General features: G+C 49.0%; 1 protein-coding gene across 3 annotated transcripts in view; it reads right to left on the bottom strand.

Annotated features, from left to right (window-relative positions):
• PACC1 (proton activated chloride channel 1) overlaps positions 1–9,153 on the bottom strand; it is a 38,065-nt gene extending 28,912 nt beyond the window's left edge. The window contains exons 1-3 of one of the 3 annotated variants that reach the window (XM_041757456.1): positions 8,978–9,128; positions 8,215–8,416; positions 4,627–4,723 (exon numbers count right to left, since the gene is read on the bottom strand). Coding sequence is in view for 2 of the 3 variants with exons in the window: in XM_041757465.1 (XP_041613399.1) it covers positions 4,627–4,723; positions 8,978–9,013 (133 nt within the window). In the remaining variant the exon portion in view is untranslated. Of the gene's footprint in view, positions 1–4,626; positions 4,724–8,214; positions 8,417–8,977 lie in introns of all 3 variants that reach the window. The other 2 variants (XM_041757465.1, XM_041757448.1) reach the window with 2 other exon arrangements.
• Positions 9,154–13,284: the final 4,131 nt, after the last annotated feature.

The following is a 13,284-nucleotide window of genomic DNA, read 5'->3' as shown; positions in this document are numbered from 1 at the left end:
GTAAAATTGGGAATATAATCCTGAACGTCCAGGTGCTTCACTTGAACTTCTGCTGCCCGATGTCAACAGGCCCGACATCCTAGTACCCTCCTGTCCTGCAGCTCCCACCTCCAGGCCCCCAACTAGGGCTCCGGCTCCACCCTCTCTTCTGGCCCCCCACTGTGACCATTCCCCAAGGTTATCTCCACAGCCAGCTCCCTCTATATGCCGTCCCTGGCTGTCTTCAAGGCTACTACTTTCACTAGGCCAGTCCTCACCTCCCTCTGCCCCTGGGCCCTACCAGCCCAGACACCTGCAGCACAGAAGCACCTTCTCTTCGAGCCACTGACCCCTCTGGGCTGTATGATGTATATCTATCTTCTCCCACTCACCAGGCTTCAAACCTCAGAATCTTCTTTGATTCTTCCTTCTCCCGCTCCCCCACATCAATGCCACCTACCAGAGCAGCCTCTGACCCAGCACAGTTCTCTCTCCACCCTAATCCAGCCCTAGGGCACTGCCATACTGTTCCTCCTTGAATTCTCGTTTCACTCCTGCTCCTCTGCTCCAATCCCATGGAATACTCCCTGCCACCTAAAGCCCTCCGTAATGTGACCCAATCTGTCCTTCCCACCTCATCTGCTTCTACTTTTCTCATCACCAACCCTCCACTCCAGCCACACCATGCTACCCACTGTTTCCAACATGCCCTGTTTCTATCCTGCAGGACGTCTACATGGTCATGCATGCCATCCCTCCTCCCCGGCCAGCCCCTTCTTTTCCACCTACCAATCTGCCCTCCTCAGTTCAATCCCGCTTCCTTCATTAACCCGCCCCTCTCCGTTCATTCCTGAATCACCTGTCTCTACCATTTCCTGGACCCTCAACCATTCATTCTAGTTGCTCGGATGAGATACGTTCCTGTTCCAAAGCCCCACATCCCCCTGAGGGTACAAATAAACACTGAGCACCCACAGGTACTCTGCTAGGCATCAAAGCTACAATAAAGGGAAGAAAAGACAAAAATTCTGGGATTGCCTCACAGAACTCGGGGGCAGGCCCAAGGGGTTGGTAACGACTAATTAAAGAATTATATTCAAGGGGTGCCTGGGTAGCTCAGCTGGTTAAGGGTCTGACTCTTGATTTCGGCTCAGTTCATGATCTCAGGGTTGTGAGATCAAGTCCTGCATCAGGCTGTGCACTCAGCAGGGAGTCTGCTTGGGATCCTCCCTCTCCCTTTGCCTCTGCCCCTCCCCCAGCTTGGGTATGCTCTCTCTCTCAAATAAATAAATTTTTTTAAAAAAGTTATATTCAATAAATGTGCTCTTTCAACTGTGCTAAATTCACAAAGGAAAAATACTGAGCATCAGGAAGGCACAGGGCAGGGAGAAAAGGCCCTCATTAGTTGTTCAGGACAGGCTCTGCAGGAGGAGGGTAAGTTCTTCTTTAGATAACCTGCCTTCTCTCGCTACATGTCCAGAGTTCCTGGAGGTAGGCCCTGCTTCATTGGCCCTCTTAGTGGTCTTAGCACATGGCATAACAGGTGAAGGAATCCGTGAGTGACTGGTACAGGAAGGGGAGGATTCTGGAGCAGGAAAGCATATCATCCGGAAACTAAACAGACCAGGAAACAGCCCTGGGTTCAAATCCCAGCCCTGCCACTCATAAGCTCTGAGCATATTATTTGACCTCTCCATGCCTCAAAACTAACCATCTCCTCACAGAGTGGCCGTGAAGACTCTGTGTAAGTATATATGCAAAGCCCTATGCAGGCCTAGTACATGAAAGCACCCAATAAACAAATGGTGGCTACTGGCATCCTTATCATTATTTGTATTATTGTTAGAGGACTCAAAGGCAGGAAATGAGCTCTGAGAGTCATAGATTAGGTTATCAAATTTGGGCCAACTCACTACTGAGACTTCTTCTGAGTCTGGATTTTCTATGGTCTACAAAGGCAATGTGCCCTGGAGGGTTTCCCTGAAAGCACGCAAGGCTCTTGCTGGTCCATGATCTCCCCAAAACTTGCTCTGCTTGAGGTCTGGTTTCCTGTTCTGACTGACTTCACACTTTAAGGCCCCAGGAATCTGAGGAAAAAGAGAAGCTAAGGCCAAAGGTCATCATGGCCACTTCCTAGTTTGCCTGGCACTTATCTATAAAAGGAAACACAAAAGAACGCTTCACCCTTCCAAATCTGGCCGCTCTCTTCTGCTGGCTGTCTCCATCCATCCTCCCCCGATTGGGGGCAAGAGGGTAGTGCAGGGTACAGCAGGTGAAATAACAGCCTGCCAAAGACGTCCAAGTCCTGTTTCTTAGAACCATACATATGTCAAGTTACATGGCAAAGAGAAATTAAGGCAGCAGGTGGGATTAAAGCTGCCACGCACCTGACTGTAACACAAGGACATGTTCCTGGGTTATCCAGGTGAGTCCAATGCAATCACAGGGTTCTTCAAACGTGGAAGAGGAAGCAGAAGTCAGTGTCAGAATGATATAGGAAAGACTCAACTGGCTACCAGTGGCTTTGAAGATGGAAAAAGGGCCATGAGCCAAGAAATGTGAGCAGCCCCTAGAAGCTTGAAAAGGCACTGAAATGGATTTTCCCCTAGAGCTTCCAGAAAGGAATTCAGTCCTGCTGAAACCTTAATTTTAGCCCAGTGAGACCCATTTTGGACTTCTGCCCTCCAGCGCTGTAAGATAATAAATCTCTGTTGTTTTAAGCCACTAAGTTTGTGGTAATTTGTTATAGAAACAACAGAAACTAATACACAGAGCTAATGCAAATAAATACGAATGTACTGTTCTCTCCCTGGGGCTTTAGGGCTTCAGAGGCAATGCCTAGAGTCAGAGTGGGGGCAGCCAGTAAATGCTACTACCTTTTACGCAACAGGCTTTAATAAAAGGATGCTTAAAATACTTCTTAAGAGGCACTGGTGCAGTAGAAAGAGTTTGAGGGCAGGCGGAGCTTGATCCAGTTTATCAGCTATGTGAGTTTTCCATACTTTCCTTAACTCCCCTGGGCCTCAGGTCCTCATCCATCAAAATCAGGATGACCACCCCACAGGAGGTGAAAGTTACAAAAATTAAATGGGGCCCTGGGAATGACAGAGCTTGGCCCCAAGGAAGCAGTCAGTAAACAGCTACTCTTCCAGCCTCCTTCCTTCTACAAAGTCTCAAGGATTAGGCACACTCACAGAATGTCCTAGCTCATTCTTCTCCCTTATAGATGCAAAGATAGAGGAGCAGAAGCCCATCTCCTTCAACCTACCCAAGAAGTTGGGAGTCAGGCTGAGGCTCCATACACTCATTTATTCAACAGATCTTTATCGTAAGGCCAGAGCTAAGGTGGCAAGCAAAACGGACTGGTCTCTACCTTCACGGAGCTTACATGCCAGCAGAACCGACGTTCATCAAGTGCCAGGCAAACAAATACACGGTCCCATCACGGATAGATGGCTACAAGGGAGAGGTGCGCAGGCCGTGAGGGACGAGATCAGAGGGTGGATGCGATCTAACCAGGACGATCTAACCAGGACGTCAGAGATGCTTTGTGGAAAACAGCAGAGGAGCTAAGAGCTGAAGGATGATTAGCGTTAACTAGATGACACAGGGATAAAACAAAAAGGCCCGATGGTGAGGGTAAAGCCTAAATAAAAGAAGGCCAGCATGGCTGGGGGGTAGAGAGAAAAGGGGAAGAAGGGAAGGAAGGGGAAGAAAAGAGTTCTCTGGTTTGACTGGCTGGGTGATGGGTTCCATTCCCCAAAACAGGAAACACTGGAAGAGGGCCGTGCTGGAGGCGAGGGGGGGTGGTGGATCATGAGGTCAGTTGCGGATGTACGGGGTTTAGGTTTAGGGTACCTCTGGGACGTCTCAGCAGAGCTAGCGCCTGGGCATTTGGATATATAAGATACGTAAGTTTGGAGTTTACATGGAACCTCTGGGCTGGGGGTGTAAACCTGGTGTCACATGTGAGCAAACAGTGGTGGAAGCAGAGAAGGGGCCTGGGTAGGACGGCCTACTAGAGAGACAAGGAGGCTTCTGACAAACATTTAACACCCAAAAGCTGGAAGGTGACTGCAAAGGCAGCTGCAAGGAGCAGGTCTGGGAAGCAGAGTGTCACATCACATATGAGAGCACAGTGTATCCAGGAGGAAGAAGTGGTCAACATTATCCAACATTACCATAAGATTCCGTAAGACGCCACCTGACTGATGGGACCCTGCTTGCCCAGCTAGGTGACAATACTGGGGAGACCTGATGTCCAGGAGGTGAGGCCTATTAGATATTCTCCCTGGGAAGTGACTCAGATATTAAGAAGTTCAACTGTTACCTGCTTCCTAAGGAAAAACAAACATCAGAGCAGAGACCTGTTGAATCCAATGGCCTGGCTTCAGGAACTGGCTCAAACCAGAGTACAGAAAAGAGCAGATACTGGCCTGAACACATCCCCTATCCCAAGGCTGGTTAAATATGTATAGCTTTAAAACTAGGGCAATACTTGAGACCTGACACCGGGGCGCAGGGCAGGGGGCTCCTCCTCTTCCGCAGGTACCCAGCTGGCAAGGCGCCTGGACTGGAGCCTCCCACTGAAGCAACAGCAGAGCCCTGCTTTCCAGCCCTTCTGCCCCCAGCACTGAATCCACTTACCTGGTAAGACTCCTGGACCTTGGACTCTGTCCGTCTCCTTTTCCTGCTCGTCTGCTCGCTCTGAGTTCTCAACCACCTGATCCAACTCCTCACTCAGCTAAAGGGGGAAACAAAGAGGGCAAACCGGTCAGCTATAGCAGCCTTGCTGGTCGGGACTGGAATGAGAAAGCAGAAACTGCCTTTCAATTGTCACACACACACACCACGATGTAGGGTGTGTTATACCAATTCTACAGATGAGGACACTGAAGCTCAGAAAGTCACGTAACTTCCTGTATGCTGGGTTCCCAGGGCTGCTGTAACAAAGCACCATGGGCTGCAAGGCTCAAAATAACAGAAGTTTATTCCCTCACGGTCCCGGAAACTAGAGATCTAAAATCAAGGTGTTGGCTGGGTTGGTTCCTTCCGAGGGCTGTGAGGAAGAATCTTTTCCATGGCACTCTCCTAGCTTCTGGTAATGGTGGGCAAGCCTCAGCGTTCCTTGGCCTGTAGATGCATCTCATCTCCAATCTCTGCCTCCATCTTCACACGGAGTCTCTGTGTCTCTGGTCTCCACACGGTCATCTTCTTACAAGGACACCATATTAGATTGGGGCCCACTCTATTCCAAAATGACCTCATATTAACTAATTACATCTACAATGACCCTATTTCCAAAGAAGGCCATTTTTTTAGGTACTAGGGGTTAGCACTCCCCACATATCTTCTTGGAGGGACATAATCTAACCACAACACTTTCCATGGCTATAGAGCCAGAAGTCAAATCCAAGTTGGTCTAGTTCCAAAGCCTATGATCTTAACGGCTTCCCAGAGGAGGAGGAAACGCAGCTAAGAGTCTGCTGAGAGAGAGGAGGAAACTGCAGTTGGTAGCAGGGCTCTGCAGGACTCTGGCTCATGTCCACCGACTCAGGCTGCAAACGACAGAGCAAAATGGGGAAGGCAGTCCATTCCAGAGATAGATGCTGATTAACAGCCTGGTGGTAGGCAACTTCAACCTCCCCTCATCAGTGTTCTCACCTGCCAAATGGGGGAAACACCACTGAGAAGGGGGAGGGCGGGGGGTGTCTGTGGGTGGCTCAGCAGTCGGGCACCTGCCTTGGGCCCTGGGCGTGATCCTGGAGTCCCGGGATTGAGTCCCACATCGGGCTCCCTGCATAGAGGCTGCTTCTCCCTCTGCCTGTGTCTCTGCCTCTCTCTCTCTCTCTCTTACTCTCTCTCTCTCTCTCTGTGTGTGTGAATAAATAAATAAATAAAATATTTTTAAAAAAGAGGATAGAGGGCAAAAAGGATACAATGATAACCAACAATTCTTGCAGCATTGAGGAGGAAGGCAAAGGAGGTCAAGACAAGAATTTAGGGGACCTATCAGTGATTGGGAGAAGGGGGAAGGGAATCACTTTCCTAAGCATTTTCTTAGGTTCGCAGTGTCAACACTTAACGTATCAAAAATTTTTCAATAAAATTAATCTTTGAGAGACTTGGATTAAAATAAAACTCTTACGTATCTACTATATTTCCATCTCTCCCTCTTTTTTTTTTTTTAATTTTAGCTTTAAGTAATCTCAATACCAAAAATGGAGCTGGAACTTCTACAACTCCGATACTGGGAGTCCCATGATCTACCAACTGAGTCAGCCAGGCGTCTCCATCTTCCTTTCTATGCCTCCACTGCTGCCCCTTAGAATCAAGTAAAACCTCCAGTTTAAAGACTTCTAAGTTCACAAGAAAACCAACAAGTGGGAGAGGGCTGGGAGGCTGGGGAAGACGCCATGAGATACAGGCAGTGGGAGCACTGCAAGAGGTTTCAGGAGCTCTCCTGGACAAATAAAGGATGTCAGTTCTGGGAAGGCCCAGAGTTCTTTGATCCAAGTCTCACCCAGTTTGGCCCAACCCAGTTTCCTTCCTGACTACCTGCAGCCATAATAAGCCCACTCCTTGCCTGCCCCATCCCCAAAGCCAAAATCTCCCTTCAGCAAAGAAACATTAACTCAGAGCTAGGTCCACTCTCAGAAGGATCCAGGCTAGATAGATGCAGGCCACTCTCTGGGAGGCCTCCTTCTTCTGAAGAAGGCAAGAGACAGGGACTTCAAAACAAGCCACTGAAGAAGGTAAGGGGGAGGGTCCTTCCAGTGTCTTCCATCTTGGAGTGCCCCAAATAGAAAGTTGACTCCACCTTTGGCTTTGCCATAGCAGGATAACTACTCATATTTTAATAAGCATTTTGGGAGCCCTGCTAGGGAAGGAGATACTGCAGGTTATGTATGGATGGCGAGCAACGTGGTCCTACAAACCAGGACCCCAAAGCTCCCCAGAAGCAGGAGCTACCCACGTCCTGTTAACAAGAGCCATCGTTCACTGAGGGGTCACTCCCCGCCAAGCACTGAGCTAAGCACTTTCCATATACCAACTCACTGGTATATGAGATAAGGACTATCACTATCTTCCTCTGCAAATGAAGAAACCCAAGGCTCAGGAAAGTTAAGTGACCTGACAGATGGCCAGAAGCAGAGCCAGAATAAGAACACAGACTTTCTGACTTCAAAACAGTATTTATCCACTATGCTCTACTTCCTGTAAACCTAAAAACTTTCAGAGGAAAGACACACTCTTTCCTCAGAATTCCCTCACTGTCTAGGGTATAGAATCTAGGAGCCCACAGAATCCACAACACTGGTTAAAATTCATCTGGTTTCTTTTGGATAAAGGAGAGAGTAGGAAAAATACAGAAATTTGTCCCAAAGTCAGATTCCAAACCAAGTCCTGTACTAAAAATTAGCAAGTTTTAGGTAAGTCCCAGCTGCCTTCAATCCCAACTAAGCCATCTGCTTTCTCTAATCCAGAGTATTATTTACAAAGGGAGGAACGTACATCAATATTGGTCAGTATTGATCAATATGGCAGGAAGTACAAAAGAGCAAGATCTGCAAAATGCTAGTCTGATCTGGGAAGTCAGTTTCTGTGGAGCATGCAGCACTTAAGATCCCTCCCCGAGTAATAGTGGGGGAGGGGGGAGGGCAGGGATTTTAACCAATGGAGTTTGAGAGCAAGTTAAAGAAATGGTGTGAGAAAGGGGAAAAAGGGACAGGAAAGCAGGTGCACGTTGGTAAACAGTGAGTTTCCAGCATGGTTTGAATATAGGTGTGTGAGAAGATAATCCAACATACAGCTCTGAGCTGTGCAGCTTTGAAAGCTGCTAAGAAGTCTGGGTTGTTGGGGCAGCCTGGGTGGCTCAGTGGTTTAGCACCTGCCTTCGGCCCAGGGCATGATCCTGGAGACCCGGGATTGAGTCCCACGTCGGGCTCCCTGCATGGAGCCTGCTTCTCCCTCTGCCTGTGTCTCTGCCTCTCTTTCACTCTCTCTCTCTCTGTCTCTCATTAATAAATAAATAAAAGAAAAGAAAAGAAAAAAGAAGTCTGGACTGTTGCGGGTAGATCAAAGCAAGGCCAGCATCAGGGGTCTATTAAAAGGGATGTGGTGGGATCATGGCAGGGCCTCAAAACAAACCTGCACAGCATGGAAGACACCAAAGGGAGAGGTGGTAACACACAGCGTGTCTCAGGTGGCCGGAGCAGACATAAGGACACAAACCTGAGGGCCGAAGATGTGGAACTGACCCAACTTGCAAGTGAGGGGACCACCGCGCGGGCCACGGGGGAAGATGATCACCAGAGATGACCAGGGTGTAAGGCCAGACAAGAGGTGGAGAGCAGGTCACTAGTTCCAGGGAGCCAGGAGGTCTGCGGGAAAGCTGGAACCCGTAGCTCAGGACCAACAAGAAAGAGACAAAGAGCTGGAAAAGTGATAGTAAAAGTAGTGGGAGGAGGCGGTTGAGGGCTGGTGAGAAAACCCGAGCACAGCGCGGAGCCCCTGGGTGGCGGGGGCGAAGGCACCTCTCCAAAGTCGCGCGGCCCCCGAACAAGCCCTGCTTATTCCCGGCACGTACACCTGCAAGGGGCCGCGAGGCCCTGGGCTAGCAGAGGGGCTGATACCCCGGCACGTCCGCTGCAGCCGGGAGCGGGGCGCCGGTGCCTCCACTTGTTGCAAAGCACAGCCGAGGTCAAGGCCGGCGCGCCGCAGCCCGGGCAGCCCGGGCCCGACGCCGCTTTAATCATTCACCTGCCGGTTACGGGTCGCGGCTCCGCGGCCCGGCTCCATCCCGCGCCCGCGGCATCCGGGGGAGGCTCGGCGTCCCGCCTCCTTCCCGCTCCGCCGCTCCTCCGCACGCGGGGACCCCCCCCCCCGCACTCCTCGGAGAGCGCGCTCGACCCGCCGCGACCCCCCCGCCCCGCCCCCGGGACCCGGCTCCCGAGCCCCACGACAAACTTTGCTTCGCCGCCCCATTGCCTCGTACCTCCTGGTAGGATGTGGAAAGCTCCTGCCGGATCATGGCACTGACCCGAGCCGAGGCACCCCCGACACCGCTGCGGCCCGGGAGAAGCCGCGGGGCGAGCACCGCGACCGCAGCCTCCCGAGCTGCCGGCTCCGCGAGGCGAAACCGGTTCGGAGGTGCGGCCCGGAGACCAGGCGGGGCGGCCCTCCGCGCCTGCGCCTCGCTCCCGCTGGAGCCGCGAAGGACGCCGGGAAATGTAGTTCTGGGCGAGAGGCGCCTCTCGGCCACCGGGAGCGGCACAGCCTGAACCGCGTTTAAGCCGAGGGTATTCTAGAAGGCACGTGCTCTCTCTCCATCTCTCACTTCCTCTGTTTGTTGGAGGAGGAGGGACGGAGGAAATGAGTGGAAGTGCAATAAAGAGGTCAAGTCAGATATGTGGGAGAGCCTAATCTATAACTGCAAGAGGCAGCCTGGTGGTTTATAACCACTAATAAATGTGTGCAGGGCACTTTTTATCTTACAAAGCACTTTCACTCATATTATTCCCTCGATCCTGCAAGGAACTGTGTGAGCCGGACATCTTTCTCCCTGTTTTACAGATGGGGAAACTGAGGAACCTCGTTTCAGAAAGGATTTGGGAAGGGCAGCAATGAAGTTTTGGTGGTGGTTGTTTTTGTTTTTGTTTTTTTTTTTTTTGTTTTTTTGTTTTTTTTTTAATTTTTATTTATTTATGATAGTCACAGAGAGAGAGAGAGAGGCAGAGACACAGGCAGAGGGAGAAGCAGGCTCCGCGCACCGGCAGCCTGATGTGGGATTCGATTCCTGTGGGTTTCGATTCCGGGTCTCCAGGATCACGCCCCGGGCCAAAGGCAGGCGCCAAACCGCTGCACCACCCAGGGATCCCTACCGCAGGTCTTGTAGTACCCTCCTCTCTTTGCCTAAACGGTGCCCTGCTCACAGGGCCTTAATGAGCCTAAACAGATCATGCAACAAAACCCCAAAGCGCTGTTCCCTGCAGCAGAAGCCTTCTGTCCTGAACATGGTGGAGAATATGGTGTTTGCCTTGTAGCCCAGTAGATCTGAGGATGGCATCTTCCAGTCCTCCCACTGCCTGAAGGGCTATTCTGTGTGGCCACACCGGGCTGATTAGTGGTGAGGCAAATAGAGGTCGCTTATGCTTTGGTGAATGCTACTCTGTGTCCTGGCAGCTGCAGCTCTGCAACGCCCTGCATGCAGGCCACTTGGGGCCTCTTCCCTCCTCAGCGGCAACCACAGTAGCACCAACCACATCAAAGCCCCCTGGACCTCCAGATCATTAATAGTGGGAGGCCTCCCTCCCCTCTTCTGACCACCCTCCCCATCCTGGGTTCCTAGGTCTTGCATCTTTAATGGGACTGTGTATATATTTATAGCCCCTAACATATTGAAGGTGCTCAACAGTGTTCAATTTATGAATGGAACACTTACTCCAGCCATCTAACTGTTGTTTGTAAATACAAATGACAACAAACAACTCATCAAATTCCTAGCCATATTAATACAGTTTGGTTGATAGAATGGGTCACATAATCATAGATTTTTAGAGCTGGAAGGAACCGGAAAAATCTACTTCAGCCCTATCATTCCTTTCTACTCTTTGTTGCTGTGGCCAAACTGGAAAAGTACAGAGTCCCACCTTTGAAGGAGATACTGGTGCAACAACATTTAACATGGTTTTACAAATACAGCACTGGGCACTGGGATAGAGAAACAAATGGAATACTCTCAGGTCTTTGTCCTTCTGGCTCTTCCATGCCAGAATGGAGAAACCATGAACACATAAATAGAATTTCTGTATTAGCTTTTCCTAAATCCTTTCCTCCCTTTCTTTTATGAGCACATACGCATCAATCAGGCTTTCATCCTCTCCACTCCACAGAGATATGCTTGTCAAGGTCACAAATGACCTCAGAGTTGTCAAATCAGATGTCCATCTCCCTATCCTCCTCTTTTCTAATTTTTTTTTTTAGTATAGTTGTAACACAATGTTACATTATTTTGAGCTGCACAACAGAGTGATTCAACAAGTTTATAGGTTGTGCTGCGCTCACAAGTGGAGCTACCATCTGTCACCATACAATGCTATTATAATATCATTGATTATATTCCCTATACTGTGCCTTTTATTCCAGTGGCTCATAAGTTCCATAACCACATCTCTCACTCCCCTTCCCCCATTTTGTCCATCCCCTCTAGCAATCATCAGTTTGTTCTCTGTATTTATAGGTCTGATTCTGCTTTTTCTTTGTTCATTTGTTTTTTTAACCTCTTTCTTGGTCTGCCAGCGGCATTGGCCTCAGCCGCTCCTCAGCTCCCTGTCTCCTTTCCTCCTCTGGCTTCCAGGACCCCAGATGCTCCCATTTTGCCTCCTGTCTCACTCACTGCTCTCTCTCCAGGCTCCTTTGCTGTCTCTCCCCATTCACTGAATTCTCCAAGATGGCATTCCCAAGCTAGGGCTCTGATCTCCCTTCCACTCACTGCCTAGGGGAGAGTGAAATGGGCTCCTCTCTAGTCTCATGGTTTGAATTACCATCTGTATCCCAAAGATTCTTGTTATGGGTTGAATTGTGTTCTTCAAAAAGATATGTTGAAGTCCTAACCCTTGGTATCTCAGAATGTGACCTCATTTGGAAATAGATTGTTGTAGACATGCTAGATACAATGAGATCATACAAAGTAAGGTGATCCCTTCATCTGCTATGACTCAGGTCTTTACACAAAGATGGAAGATGATAGGAAGATGGACACACAGGGAGAATGCCCTGTTACAGCAGAAGCAGAGATCACAATGATGCGTCTCCCAACCAAAGTGGGTTTAACTATTCAACTGCTGCTTACCGATGAAAACGCATTTTTCACAGAGGGCAGAGACTGGCCCTTGGCTGGGTTTCCACTGAATTTAGTTAAGAGGAAGCATTGCTCGGAGATTGGAGGGGGTCAGGACAAGAGAGAAGCCAGGGTTCTTCTTTTCCTGGCTCCCTGTTTCTAGAAGTTTCCCTTCCATGGCTCCAGCCCCTGATGCAAAGGCTTTTTGTGGTTCTAGCTGGTGACCCAGGTCCCCAGACTCTAATATTACCACCCTCTCCCTTCTAAGGGTAGGATGATGTTAACTTTCCTGCTGTTTCTAATCTTCTGGTTACCTCAGGGATTCTTCTCAGCCTCTTTCAGCCCCTGTGCAACCAACTGTCTGATTAAAAATCATTCTGTTTGGGACACCTGGGTGGCTCAGTCAGTTAAGCGTCTGACTCCAATTCAGGTCGTGATCCTAGGGTCCTGGGATCAAGCCCCACATCGGCTCCCTGCTCACAGGGAGCCTGATTCTTCCCTCTCTTCCCAGCTCATGCTCTCTCTCTCTCTCTCAATAAATATATAAATAAAATATTTAAAAAAAAACAAATCATTCTGTTTCTCTTAGAACATTCTGTATTCTCTTTGCAGGTGACTGATTCATTTGGGAAGATGAATCTGGGTTCAAGTAGGAAAGGGCAATCAGAGGAATGCCTAGAAAAATCCAAGGGCATATATGAGCATGCTATTAAATCCTAGACTTATACTCAGTATCCCAGAGAGGGGAAGCTAGATCTGATCAGTAGAAATTATACGGAGTATCTTCTGGCTCAAAGAAATTACTAACAGATAGAACTGTAGAGAGAAAGGGCTCAAGCAAAGAAGCAGCACACTCTATGGCAGGGACATTATTAAGGAGCATGATGCATCAGGAAGGGGATGATATTCTATTCAAGGGCTTAGAAGGGCCTCTTCTTACCTGAAGATCCTGTGACACAGTGTAACATAGATTCTGCACGCTGCAGCTTACACGGACTTTCACATCCATTATCATTTTTGGTTTCAGCACAATTCCATCAAGGAGGCAGGTTGGTATGTTACTAATACGGAAATTAAGATTCAGAGGGTTTGTGATAGATTCTGTTCAGGTTGCTCTGTACTAGAATCTCATTCTGTAAATAAGTAAATGTATGAAAATTTGGTAGTCATTGAGGGAAGGTGTAGCCTGATGATTAAGGGAAGATGCTGGAAGGGGGCCTGGGCTTAATTCTTGGCTCTTTCACCTATCTGCGATCTTTGCACTGTATTTAAGATCTCTGCATTTTAATTTCATTATCTATAAAAATGAGTGATAATACTAGTGCTTCATGGAGTTAAATCAAAGATTAAATGAGTTAATACTTGTCAAAATGCTGAGCCAATGCTTGGCACATGGTAAGTCCTTCTTTGCCAGTTCTCCCACCCACAAAATGTTGGCCAGGGCCCAAGAACTCAGTCCTTGG

This window comes from Vulpes lagopus, chromosome 1 (assembly GCF_018345385.1).
Source record: "Vulpes lagopus strain Blue_001 chromosome 1, ASM1834538v1, whole genome shotgun sequence".
In the NCBI taxonomy this organism is placed as follows: domain Eukaryota; kingdom Metazoa; phylum Chordata; class Mammalia; order Carnivora; family Canidae; genus Vulpes; species Vulpes lagopus.
This window is presented reverse-complemented; position numbering and strand designations above follow the sequence as displayed.